We start from the raw sequence: 14290 nt of genomic DNA on the forward strand, positions 1-14290 counted from the left end.
TCGGAGTCCCTAATCCTCTGCTCACAATCATTAAGGACCTTCATGATGGTGGCCGGGAGTCCGAGCCATTCCCTGTTTACCTTGGGGTGCGACAGGGATGTCCTCTGGCTCCAACATTATTTCACATTTATTTCGACCATGTAGTCCGTGAAGCCTTTGACGGCTGTACCAGAGGAATTTCCATCTGGTACAGATACAATGGGAGGCTGATTGATGCCCGGGTGCGGTCAAGGGATAGCTCCCTATTGGTCAACCACGTTATGTATGCCAATGATCTGGTAATTGCCGCTCACTCAGAGGAGGAGTTGGGGGCGATGGGGCAGTTGTGGAGAGAGTGGAGAGTTTCCCATACCTGGGCAGTGTGCTTATGACTGGCTCCAGTTTAACAGCAGAGGTCTCACTCCGAATCAGTCGAGCGGCAATATCTTTTCATCGGTTGCGTGACGCTGTGTGAAAGCTACCTGGTCTGTCGCTCAGCACGAAGCTTCAAGTCTTCTCGGCCACGGTCATTCCCTCCCTTCTTAGGCGAGCCTGCCTACGATCCATCCTGGGTTTAACCAGGCTGGATTGTGTGAGGAGCTCACAAATCCTTTAAAGATCTGGGCAAAGTCCCATTGGCGAGCTCCTCTGGCAGGCAAGGCTGTGTTGGCTGGGTCATGTAGCCCGCATACCCAGTCACCGCATGCCTAAACAGTTTTTGTTCGGCCGGATTGAGGGGGCTAAACGGGCGCGGCACGGGCTAGAGAAGAGATGGAGTGATGTTGTACAGGAGGACGTGGAGCTGAGTGGACTTGCCGATGACTGGTACCAGCGGTGTCAAGGGTGGCCTCTGTGGAGGAGGCTCGTGAAGGACGCTGCTGCTGGGCAGTTGGAGGCAGTCGCCCTCCAACAACAACAGAGGGTGGAGCAGCGACGCTCACAACAACGAGCAGAGCGCCGGGTGGCTAAAGCACAGCAAGTTGGCATAGTAGGGGGCACAGGTGGTGCATCAGCCAGTCATCTCGGTCATCTTAGTCAGTCGACCCGTGGCACCTGCTGGGTCTGCCCCGTGACCTCCTGTCAGCGGGCGTTCGACACTTCACGTGGCCTCAAAGTGCACATAGCCTGGCACAAGCGTCGTGGTGACGTCACCGCCACTTAGTGGCGAATGGCGGTTGTTGTTGTTGTGAGTGTGTGTGTCAGTAGGAAGTGGTGGCGTAGCAGTTAGCGCGTTGAACTCCGAACCGAGCGACCACAGTTCGATTCCCGCTCATGGCCAACATCAGTGACGATTATCTGGGGCTCCCCTAGGTCGACTCAGCCTCAAATGAGCACCACCGGGGAGACAAAAGCGGCCGGGCGTGGTGCTGGCCACCGACCCCCCGCGTGTACTCGCAAAGAGCACTTGCTAAGGCTATACGGGGGATGTTTGTCTTGTGTTTGAGTGTGCGTTTGTTGCTGGTGTGCGGTCGTGTTGCCAGGGTGTGTGTGTGGCTTTGTGTGGGTGGCTTCGTGTGCGTGTGTGGCTTTGTGTGTGTGTGTACTCTTAGTTCTTTCGGTAAAGTCACGTAGGTAAAAAATTAAATTAAAGTTAATAAAAATAAAACAATAAAAATCACACAAGCTTGTGTTGCCTCCGAAACGTCGTAATTTTTATTGTTTTATTTTTGTTAATTTTTATTTCATTTTTTACCTAAGTGACTTTACCGAAAGAACTAAGAGTACACACATACAAGCTTGTGTTGCCTCCGAAACGTCGTGATTTTAATTGTTTTATTTTTATTAATTTTAATTTCATTTTTTACCTACGTGACTTTACCGAAAGAACTAAGAGTATGAATCCTTGCAGTCACGAAAGCTTCAAATCTAGAATTTGTGTGTGTGGCTTTGTGTGCGTGTGTGGCTTCGTGTGTGTGGCTTTGTGTGCGTGTGGCTTTGTGTGCGTGTGTGGCTTTGTGCGTGTGGCTTCGTGCGTGTGGCTTTGTGTGCGTGTGTGGCTTTGTGCGTGTGGCTGTGGCTCTGGTGCAGTGGTTTTCGTACCGCGCGCCACAAACACGAAGTTCAATCCCTGCTCAGGGCCAGCGTCAGTGAGCCGAGCCCCGACTTCCTGGTGGGGTGCAGAAAACATCATCCCTGGGGAGACAAAGGTGGCCGGGCGTGGTTCTGTCCACCCCACACCAACCCCCGTGTCTCTGTCTCCCCGTGTCTCCGTCTCCCCATGTCTCTGTCCGCGTGTCTCTCTGTCCCCGTGTCTCTCTCTCCCCCGTGTCTCTCTCTCCCCGTGTCTCTCTCTCCCCGTGTCTCTCTCTCCCCGTGTCTCTCTGTCCCCGTGTCTCTCTCTCCCCGTGTCTCTGTCTCCCCGTGTCTCTGTCTCCCCGTGTCTCTGTCTCCCCGTGTCTCTGTCTCCCCGTGTCTCTCTCTCCCCGTGTCTCTCTCTCCCCGTGTCTCTGTCTCCCCGTGTCTCTCTCTCCCTGTGTCTCTGTCCCCCCGTGTCTCTCTCTCCCCGTGTCTCTCTCTCCCCGTGTCTCTCTCTCTCCCCGTGTCTCTCCCAGTGTCTCCCCGTGTCCCCTTTATTCGCACACATCGCCACGAATGACGAAGTTGTGGGACTGCCAAAGACAAAGGTCGACCGTGTAGCCTCGCAAAGGCTGTTGGGACAAGTGCTCTCGGCCGTGCAGAAATCACGCCCGGCCGCGTGTGTCTCCCGAGTGCCCGACGTTTCGCACACCGCCGTGGCCAGGAATACAACTCGAGTGATAGCGCAGTGCGCCAATTGCAGCGCCACCGCTCCCCACAACCACCTCGATTCTCCACCACAGCAAGGCGCTCTCCACAAAGACAAAGATCCCCCACCCCCAGTGTAGCCTTCACAGACTTTTGGGACAAGTGTTTTAAGCGAGTAGCACCTGTTCACGGGGGGACAGAGACACAGGGAGAGAGAGAGACACGGGGAAACACGGGGAGAAAGAGACAGGGGGAGAGAGACACGGGGAGAGAGACACGGGGAGATAGAGACACGGGGAGAGAGAGACACGGGGAGAGAGAGACACGGGGAGACAGAGACACGGGGAGAGAGACATGGGGAGAGAGAGACACGGGGAGAGAGAGACACGGGGAGAGAGAGACACGGGGAGACAGAGACACGGGGAGAGAGAGACACGGGGAGAGAGAGACACGGGGAGACAGAGACACGGGGAGAGAGACATGGGGAGACAGAGACACGGGGAGAGAGAGACACGGGGAGACAGAGACACGGGGACACGAGGTGGATTGTTTGCCGTGTGATTAAGAACAGGTTCCCGCACTTACAGTTAAATAAATACACAACAAAGACAAATATCCCCCATATAGTCTCAACAGACTGTTGGGGCAAGCGCAGTTAGCGAGTAGCACCTATGAAGGCTGTAACGGCCACACGAGGGAGTGGGTGGCCAGCACCACGCCCGGCCGCCTTTGTCTCCCCCAGTGTTGTTTTTTTTACACACCGCACCTGGTATTCATTTTAAGGCTGAGTCGACCTAGGTTAAACAAATCGACACCGATGTTGCCTGTGAATGGGAAATGAATTCGAGCCTTGAATGGTTTCGTAGCGCAGTGGAGCGCTAACCACTGCGCCACCGCTCCCTCCCCCCACACAAAGATCCCCTATATAGCCGAAATAGACTTTTGGGACAAGTCTTGTTAGCGAGCTCCGATAAAGGGCCAACACGGCACACGAGGGGGTGGGTGGCCAGCACACAAACAGACAGGTACACACACACGTACACACACGTATACACACACACACGTATATACACACACACACGTATACACACACTCACGCGCACACACGTAGACACACACACACATGTAGACACGCACACGTACACACACACGTAGACACACACACATGTACACACACACTCACGCACGTACACACACACACGTACACACACACGTACACACACACACACGTATACACACACGTACACACACACACACACGTAGAAACACACACACGTAGACACACACACACATATAGACACACACACGTAAAAACACACACACAAGGAGACACACACACGTAGAAAATACACACACACACGTAGACACACACACACGTAGAAACACACACACGTAGACACACACACACGTAGACACACACACACGTAGACACACATACATAGACACACACACATACATAGACACACACACGTAGACACACACACACGTACACACACACGTAGACACACACACGTAGACACACACACACACACACGTAAAAACACACACACACACGTACACACACACGTACACACACACACACGTCGGCACACACACACGTAAAAACACACACACACACGTAGACACACACACACACGTAGAAACACACACAACATATAGACACACACGTAAAAACACACACACAGACACACACACGTAGAAACACACACAACATATAGACACACACACACACAGGTAGACACGCACGCTGCAGGGAGGCGTGTAACCGGTTTGGGTTGAATGCGCATCGCAGGGGCGTCATCACCGCCTCCAATTGCGCAAAAACACAACAAAGTTGTCAGCGCGGTACAGCGCGGAGCTCCAAGGATCCACCTCCACCGAGAGTGTGCCGGGACCTCTGGGATCTGGTCGAGCGGAACCTCTGGGAGTTGACCAGTTCATCTGGGAGTCGATCGGAACCTCTGGGAGTCGGCCAGTTCATCTGGGAGTCGATCGGAACCTCTGGGAGTCGACCAGTTCATCTGTGAGTCGATCGGAACCTCTGGGAGTCGACCAGTTCATCTGTGAGTCGATCGGAACCTCTGGGAGTTGACCAGTTCATCTGGAAGTCGATCGGAACCTCTGGGAGTCCACGAGTTCATCTGGGAGTCGATCGGAACCTCTGGGAGTCGACCAGTTAATCTGGGAGTCGATCGGAACCTCTGGGAGTCCACGAGTTCATCTGGGAGTGATCAAGGAACAGATCCCCGCCAGCATTGAGAGTCCACCACCATCGCCACTGAGGGTCCACCACCAGCAAGCACGGAAAGTCCACCGGTACGTAGAGACCAGCAGTACCTGCAAGGGTCCACCACCAGTGCCGAAAGTCCACCACCTCCACCACCGGTAGGTGCCCCAGCTCTCCCCTCTCACCGTCTCTCTTCTCTCCCCATCTCTCCCCCCTCACCATCACTCCCCCCTCACCATCTCTCTCCTCTCACCATCACTCCCCCCTCACCATCTCTCCCCTCTCACCATCTCTCCCCTCTCACCATCTCTCCCCTCTCACCATCACTCCCCCCTCATCATCTCTCCCCTCTCACCATCACTCCCCTCTCACCATCTCTCCCCTCTCACCATCACACCCCCCTCACCATCTCTCCCCTCTCACCATCACTCCCCTCTCACCATCTCTCCCCTCTCACCATCTCTCCCCTCTCACCATCACTCCCCCCTCACCATCTCTCCCCATCTCTCCCCCCTCACGATCACTCCCCCCTCACCATCTCTCTCCTCTCACCATCTCTCCCCTCTCACCATCACTCCCCCCTCATCATCTCTCCCCTCTCACCATCACTCCCCTCTCACCATCTCTCCCCTCTCACCATCTCACCCCTCTCACCATCTCTCCCCTCTCACCATCTCTCCCCTCTCACCATCTCTCCCCCCTCACCATCTCTCCCCCCTCACCATCACTCCCCTCTCACCATCTCCCCCCTCACCATCTCTCCCCTCTCACCATCTCACCCCTCTAACAATCTCTCCCCTCTCACCATCTCTCCCCCCTCACCATCTCTCCCCCCTCACCATCTCTCCCCCCTCACCATCACTCCCCTCTCACCATCTCTCCCCTCACCATCTCTCCCCTCTCATCACCCCCTCTCCCCCCTCTCACCATCACTTTCCTCTCACCATCTCTCCCCCCTCACCATCTCTCCCCCCTCACCATCTCTCCCCCCTCACCATCACTCCCCTCTCACCATCTCCCCCCTCACCATCACTCCCCTCTCACCATCTCTCCCCCCTCACCATCACTCCCCCCTCATCACCCCCTCTCCCCCCTCTCACCATCACTTTCCTCTCACCATCTCTCCCCTCTCACCATCTCTCCCCCCTCACCATCACTCCCCCCTCACCATCACTCCCCCCTCACCATCTCTCCCCCCTCACCATCACTCCCCTCTCACCATCTCCCCCCTCACCATCACTCCCCTCTCACCATCTCTCTCCTCACCATCTCTCCCCTCTCATCACCCCCTCTCCCCCCTCTCACCATCACTTTCCTCTCACCATCTCTCCCCTCTCACCATCTCTCCCCCCTCACCATCTCTCCCCCCTCACCATCTCTCCCCCCTCACCATCACTCCCCTCTCACCATCTCTCCCCCCTCACCATCACTCCCCTCTCACCATCTCTCCCCTCTCATCACCCCCTCTCCCCCCTTTCACCATCACTTTCCTCTCACCATCTCTCCCCTCTCACCATCTCTCCCCCCTCACCATCTCTCCCCCCTCACCATCTCTCCCCTCTCACCATCACTCCCATCTCACCATCTCTCCCCTCTCACCATCTCTCCCCTCTCACCATCTCTCCCCCCTCACCATCTCTCCCCCCTCACCATCTCACCCCTCTCACCATCTCTCCCCTCTCACCATCACTCCCATCTCACCATCTCTCCCCCCTCACCATCTCTTCCCCTCACCATCACTCCCCCCTCACCATCTCACCCCTCTCACCATCTCTCCCCTCTCACCATCTCTCCCCCCTCACCATCTCTCCCCCCTCACCATCACTCCCCTCTCACCATCTCTCCCCTCACCATCTCTCCCCTCTCATCACCCCCTCTCCCCCCTCTCACCATCTCTCCCCCCTCACCATCTCTCCCCCCTCACCATCTCTCCCCCCTCACCATCTCTCCCCTCTCACCATCTCTCCCCCCTCACCATCTCTCCCTTCTCATCACCCCCTCTCCCCCCTCTCACCATCTCTCCCCTCTCACCATCTCTCCCCCCTCACCATCTCTCCCCCCTCACCATCACTCCCCCCTCACCATCACTCCCCTCTCACCATCACTCCCCTCTCACCATCTCTCCCCTCTCATCACCCCCTCTCCCCCCTCTCACCATCTCTCCCCTCTCACCATCTCTCCCCTCTCACCATCTCTCCCCTCTCACCATCTCTCCCCTCTCACCATCTCTCCCCCCTCACCATCTCTCCCCCCTCACCATCTCTCCCCCCTCACCATCTCTCCCCCGTCACCATCACTCCCCTCACCATCACTCCCCTCACCATCTCTCCCCTCTCACCATCACTCCCCTCTCACCATCACTCCCCCCTCACCATCACTCCCCTCTCACCATCACTCCCCTCTCACCATCTCTCCCCTCTCACCATCTCTCCCCCCCTCACCATCACTACCCTCTCACCATCTCTCCCCCCTCACCATCACTCCCCTCTCATCACCCCCTCTCACTCCTCTCGTTAATTTCCAGGGAATCCGACGAATCTGGAAGCAGGCGAGTCGGTGGCCCTCCCAGATAGCGACTCGGAGAAGACGCCGGACAAACAACAACAAGACCCACCACCACCTCCACCACCACCAGTAGCAGCAGCCTGCCTCATTCTCCAGGAGTCGAACCGGGGTTGGCCAAGGTTCGATGGCCGAGTGTTCCAACCGCTCCTTGGGCCGTTGTGCCTGGGCCTTCGTGTTGGCCCTGGTGTTCGACGTGGTGGGCCTGGTGATGATCTTGGTGGGCATCTTCGCCAACACGGTCGCCTACTACGACTTCCTCATCTACACGGGGGCCATCATCGTCTTCCTGAGCATCATCTGGTGGCTCTTCTGGTTCATGGGCAACATCACGGCGACTGAGAGCAAATACGACCGCGTGGCCGTCACGTCCCGGTCGTTCTCGAGACCGTGGGTGCGCTCCAGCCGCAACCAGACCCACCAGCACAGCAAGCGCGCCCCCCCCAACCACCACCACGACGGCGGCCCCCCCAACGGGAGCCACCACAACCAAAGCTTCAGCAACGACGTCGCGGGCGTCAAGAACGGCGCGTTGCCCGCCGCGGTCGTGGCCAGCGGCGGGGGGCCGGTGCGTGGCTGGCAGCCGTGCGGGCAGGACGACACGGCGGCTACGGCGTTCTGAAGCGCCTGGCGCGGTGTGGTGGTGGGAGCAAGGTGAGAGATGGGGGGGGATGTGGAACGGGGGAGATGGGGGGATGGGGGGGTGGGGGACATGGGGGGAGATGGGGGGGGGAGACGGGTGGTGGGAGCAAGGTGAGCGAGATGGGGGGGGGGGCGGGGGAGATGGGGGGGGGGAATGGGGCGGGGATGGGGGGTGGGAGCAAGGTGAGCGAGATGGGGGGGGGCGGGGGAGATGGGGGGGGGAGATGGGGTGGGAGCAAGGTGAGCGAGATGGGGGGGACGGGGGAGATGGGGGGGAGATGGGGGCGAGGGGAGAGATGGGGGAGATGAGAGGGGAGAGAGATGGGGGTGGGAGATTGGGGGGGGGGGAGATGGGGGGGTGAAAGAGATATGGGGGGTGTGGAACGGGGGAGTTGGGGGGGGTGGGAGATGGCGGGGGGATATGGGGGGGGGGAGATGGGGGAGGGTGGGAGATGGAGGGTGGGAGACGGGGAGGGGGGAGATGGGGGCGAGGGGAGAGATGGGGGGAGATGGGAAACAGGGGAGATGGGGGGGGGAGATTTGTGGGGGGGGAGATTGGGGGGGGGGGGGGAGATTGGGGAGGGGTGTGGGGGGGATATGGGGGGGGGGCAACAGACCTCGCCACGCAACCCACCACGTGCCCAAATGTGTCAATCCGTGATTGATGGGCGAGGCGTCGTCCCTGCGCCTTGGGCAGACTGTCTCGTTCATCTCGGCTGTGTGAATTGAGTGATGTCGTCTTACAAAGGAGTGTTGTCGTATTGTGAGTGGAAGTTAATGGGCAATGAATCGGGGGGAAGGGGAGACATCCAGGGGGCTACGTGGAGCCCCAGAGATGTTCAGAGGAGGCTGAACGGGAGCCAAAAAATTAACCCGTAAAAACAAAGTTTTTCACTATAAATCCTTTATATGCGTGGCGGCTAGAGTCCTCTCGTCCTCTGGCTTGAGATGGCTGCCACCTATGGGTCAGATGATTGCCTGCCACCATTAAGCAATTGGTAGTTAAATATAATTTTTTTTTTCCTACAAAGTGTAACATTTTGGAAAAAAAAATTCACGAAAAGAAATTGTCACGCACAACGAGTCTGTGTGGAAAATGTCAGCTCGATTGGATCACGGGAAGTGGGTTAAAAAACGACCGAAAGATTTGCACGGTCGTAAGCAAGCAAGCGAACTTAATATAAAGGATTTAAAAATACAATTCTCACGACGTTTCGGCCACAACGCAAGCAGCCTTGTTTTGTGTTTCGTTTCTTGTCCTTCCCACGCACCTTCGACAAGCACGGTTGGCTACAAACGGTGCGAAAGAAATTCAACATTCATACACACACGTGACCCGGATGAGCACCCCATTTCCATCAATTATTTTCTACAGAGCAATTGGAGCATAAACCATCACGCAAACTCCGGTCACCCTTGCATTGGTAGCTTTTGGCTGGCCATGGAACAAAGACGGTCACTCTATCGCGCGCTTTCAGATGCGCTTCTGCGGCCGTCTGGAACGCGCTCTTCCTTACGATATTCGGAAGCCACTGGAGCTATGCACTTTTGAATCGCGTAGATTGACAAGTCATTTCTTTAGAACTTTAGTAGTGGGTTAAAAACGACCGAAAGATTTGCACGGTCGTAAGCGCGCAAGCAAGCACGCAAGCAAGTGAACTTAATATAAAGGATTTAAAAAGACTCGGGGGGGGGGGGGGGGAATACAGGGGCCGAGTGGGGGACACGTGGAGGGGGGAGATACAAGGGTGAGGGGTGGTGAGTTGGGGGAGATCCAGGAGACACGGGGAGACGTGGGTAGCCACTGACAAGGCCCTTGGGAACCACGGGGGGAGATTTATGTGGGACGCAGTGATTTTGGATTGCGTCAGAGGCGATGGGGAGTTCGGGAGGACACGGGGAGATTTGTCGATTGCGAAGACTGAGGGCGAGACACGGAGACACGGGGTGACTCGGGAAACACGGAGACACAGGGAGACACAGGGAGACACGGGGAGACTTGGGAAGCACGGGGAGACACGGGGAGACACAAAGACACGGGGAGATACGGTGAGACACGGGGATACACGTGTAAACACGGAAAGACACGGGGAGACACGAGGAGACATAGGGAGACACGGGGAGATGGGTGGAACCATGGAGACACGGGTTGAGACACAGGGGAGACTCGGGGTGAGACACGGGGAGACACGGGGAGACGGAGAGACACGGGGAGACACGGGGAGATGGGTGGAACCCTGGAGACACGGGGTGAGACACGGGGTGAGACACGGGGAGACACGGGGAGACACGGGTAAACACGGGGAGACACGGGGAGACAGGGGGAGACACGGTGAGACACGGTGAGACACGGGGATACACGTGGAAACACGGGGATACACGGGGAGACACGGGTAGATGGGTAGAACCATGGAGACACGGGGTGAGACACAGGGGAGACACGGGGAGACACGGGGAGACACGGGGAGACACGGTGAGACACGGGGAGACACGGAGAGACACAGGGAGACACGGGGAGACACGGGGAGACACAGGGAGACTCGGGGTGAGACACAGGGAGACACGGGGTGAGACACAGGGGAGACACAGGGAGACACAGGGATACACAGGGAGACACTGGAAGACTCGGGGTGAGACACAGGGAGACACGGGGTGAGACACAGGGGAGACACAGGGAGACACAGGGAGACACAGGGAGACACTGGAAGACTCGGGGTGAGACACAGGGAGACACGGGGTGAGACACAGGGAGACACGGAGACCCGTTCAGGTAGAGGGGCGCGGGTAGCGTGGAGCAGCAGCTCAGCGTCGTGAGCGGTTCGGCAGTGAAGGCGCGTGTCTCTTGTGCAGGGCTCGCTGCTCACCACGGAGCCAAGGACGACCAAGACACCTCACCCCTGCCACTCACCCCTGCCACTCACCCCTACCACTCACCCCTCCCACTCACACAAGACACTCACCCCTACCACTCACCCCTGCCACTCACCCCTACCACTCACCCCTACCACTCACCCTGCCACTCATCCCTACCACTCACCCCTGCCACTCACCCCTACCACTCACCCCTCCCACTCACACAAGACACTCACCCCTACCACTCACCCCTACCACTCACACAAGCCACTCACCCTTACCACTCACTCTTACCACTCACCCTTACCACTCACCCCTGCCACTCACCCCAGACACTCACCCCTACCACTCACACAAGCCACTCATCCCTGCCACTCACCCCTACCACTCACCCCTACCATTCAGCCTTACCACTCACCCCTGCCACTCACCCCTACCACTCACCCCTACCACTCACCCCTACCACTCACCCCTACCACTCATCCCTGCCACTCACCCCTACCACTCACCCCTACTACTCACCCCTACCACTTACCCCTACCACTCACCCCTACCACTCACCCCTACCACTCACCCCTACCACTCCCCCCTACCACTCACACAAGCCACTCACCTCAACCACTCACCCCACCCACACTCACCCCTACCACTCACCCCAACCACTCACCCCTACCACTCACCCCTACCACTCACCCCTACCACTCACCCCTACCACTCACCCCTACCACTCACCCCTACCACTCACCCCTACCACTCACCCCTACCACTCAGCCCCCTACTGCTCACCCCTACCACTCACACAAGCCACTCACACAAGCCACTCTCACAAGCCACTCATCCCTGCCACTTACTCTTGCCAACCATACCACTCACCCCTACCACTCACCCCTACCACTCACCTCTACCACTCACCCCTACCACTCACCCCCCTACTGCTCACCCCTACCACTCACCCCTACCACTCACCCCCCTACTGCTCACCCCCCTACTGCTCACCCCTGCTGCACACGTGGCCACTGGACACCGCCAAGGAGACAGGCTGATGATGAAGCTGCTGCTGCGAAAACGGCGGAGTGGGGGGGGGGGGCTACTGCCCCCCACACTCTCGGGGGGGGGCGGGGGGGGGGGGCTAGTGCCCCCCACACTCTCGGAGGGGTGGGGGGGGCGCCGTGGGTGTCGTCACCGGTTCGGATTCACTCCGGCGCGCTCGGTTATTTAAACTCGCGTCTCCTCGTGTTTGCGTGCTCCGTGAACCGCGCGGTGCCATTGACTCTGCTGTCCTCCACCTCGTGGTCATTGTGGTGAGGGTGATGATGATGACGACGGTGACAGCGGTGGAGGATGTTGCTGTTGTGGTCGTGGTGGAGCGGTAGGCGAAATGGTGGAGTGGTAGACGAAGTGGTAGAGGGGTGGAGTGGTGTAGGAGTGGTGGAGTGGTGGTGGAGTGGTAGGCGCGGTGGTGGAGTGGTAGACGAAGTGGTGGAGTGGTAGATTAAGTGGTGGAGTGGTGGGCGTGGTGGTGGAGTGATAGGCATAGTGATGGTGGAGTGGTAGGCGTGGTGGTGGCGGAGTGGTGGTGGAGTGGTGGTGGAGTGATAGGCGTAGTGGTGGTGGAGTGCTAGGCGTGGTGGTGGTGGAGTGGTGGTGGAGTGGTGGAGGAGTCGTGGAGTGGTGGGCATGGTGGTGGAGTGGTGGGCGTAGTGGTGGTGGAGTGGTAGGCGTGGTGGTGGCGTAGTGGTGGTGGAGTGGTGGTGGAGTGGTAGGCGTAGTGGTGGTGGAGTGGTAGGCGTAGTGGTGGTGGAGTGGTAGGCGTAGTGGTGGTGGAGTGGTGGTGGAGTGGTGGAGGAGTCGTGGAGTGGTGGGCATGGTGGTGGAGTGGTGGGCGTAGTGGTGGTGGAGTGGTAGGCGTAGTGGTGGTGGAGTGGTAGGCGTGGTGGTGGCGTAGTGGTGGTGGAGTGGTGGTGGAGTGGTAGGCGTAGTGGTGGTGGAGTGGTAGGCGTAGTGGTGGTGGAGTGGTGGAGGAGTCGTGGAGTGGTGGGCGTGGTGGTGGAGTGGTAGGCGTAGTGGTGGTGGAGTGATAGGCGTAGTGGTGGTGGAGTGGTGGGCGTAGTGGTAGACGCGACTCACCACACGAGTTTACAGGATAATGGCAATAGGCGCGATGCGCTACGGTTTTTTATGGGAGAGGGGGGGGGCTGGGGTGTTTATATTTGTGAGAGGGGGAGGTGGAGGGTCAGAGTTGACCGGACGGATCTCCGTGGGGCTCTGTGAAAAGTGGGGGGCGCCAGGGGGGGGGGCACTTTTGGGGTCCATGGCCAAACCCTCTGAGGTCGATCATCATCAATTGAGGGACATCCGATCAGAGATTTCATTTGAGCCGGAAATGTCCAGGGCTGAGTTCCGGAAAATATGCAACCGACCTCCATTCCCCCCACCCCCCGTTCCTATTCTAGAGCCCCCCCCCCCCCACTTCCCTAACCCCCTCTGTGCCCCTTTCCCAGCTCTCGGGTCCCCCAGGGGTAAGGGGCCGTCCATAAATGACGTCACGCACCTAGGGGGGGAGGGGGGGTCAGACATTTGTGACGATGTGTGACGAGAGGGGGGGGGGGGTTTGAGAAATGTGACGTCACATCAAAATGCGCAACTTTAAATAAATATAGACGACACGTTCTTACTTAATTAAATAGACTTTTTAATAAACGTTTTCTCCTACAACATCAGAGTGCAGCGCCACATTAAATACTCATTACAATGACAATAGTTTAAAGCGATTTGAAGCATGTTTTATTTTGGGGGGGGGGGCAAAGCTTTGTGACGTCATATTTGAGGGGGGGGGGGGCTGACTTCTGTGACGCCGTGTGACGAAAGATGCGTGACGTCATTTATGGACGGGCCCCTAAGGGGGTTCTGTTCGAGTCCCCGCCAGTGAAATGTATCTCGAGCCAAATGTGCATATTTTTTGTAGATATATTATTGTATGAATGCGCCCGTGTGTGTTTGTATGTATATATATGTTCGTGCACGCGGTTGTTTTAGCTCGTTGTGTAGGCGTTCTACTGACTGTGATGAGGAATTGTGAAAAGTTGCAAATCCAGCGACGGAATGCGAGTGACAACCCATCCACCCTGCTTGCCAGCTTCCTTGAGTCATCGGCCTAAATATAGACTTCTCTCTTGGGTACCCGCCCGGGGTGGCGACTGCTATCAGTGCTTTTCCGAAGTCCGCTTATCTCCAGATCTGATTTCTGTATGATAGCAAGGTGACCGTCGCAGCTTTTTGCACGAGAAATGATGTTTGCCGCGT

At 57.5% G+C, this 14290-nt stretch overlaps 1 protein-coding gene across 1 annotated transcript; it reads left to right on the forward strand.

The window, feature by feature from the left end:
* The first annotated feature begins 7606 nt into the window (after positions 1-7606).
* LOC144950558 (uncharacterized) lies at positions 7607-11068 on the forward strand. Its single transcript, XM_078880694.1, has 2 exons — positions 7607-8146; positions 10985-11068. Exon 1 carries the CDS (start codon positions 7620-7622, stop codon positions 8112-8114), a length of 495 nt encoding a protein of 164 aa, XP_078736820.1. The 5' UTR covers positions 7607-7619; the 3' UTR covers positions 8115-8146; positions 10985-11068.
* Positions 11069-14290: the final 3222 nt, after the last annotated feature.

This window comes from Lampetra fluviatilis, chromosome 58, assembly GCF_964198595.1.
Source record: "Lampetra fluviatilis chromosome 58, kcLamFluv1.1, whole genome shotgun sequence".
Taxonomy (NCBI): domain Eukaryota; kingdom Metazoa; phylum Chordata; class Hyperoartia; order Petromyzontiformes; family Petromyzontidae; genus Lampetra; species Lampetra fluviatilis.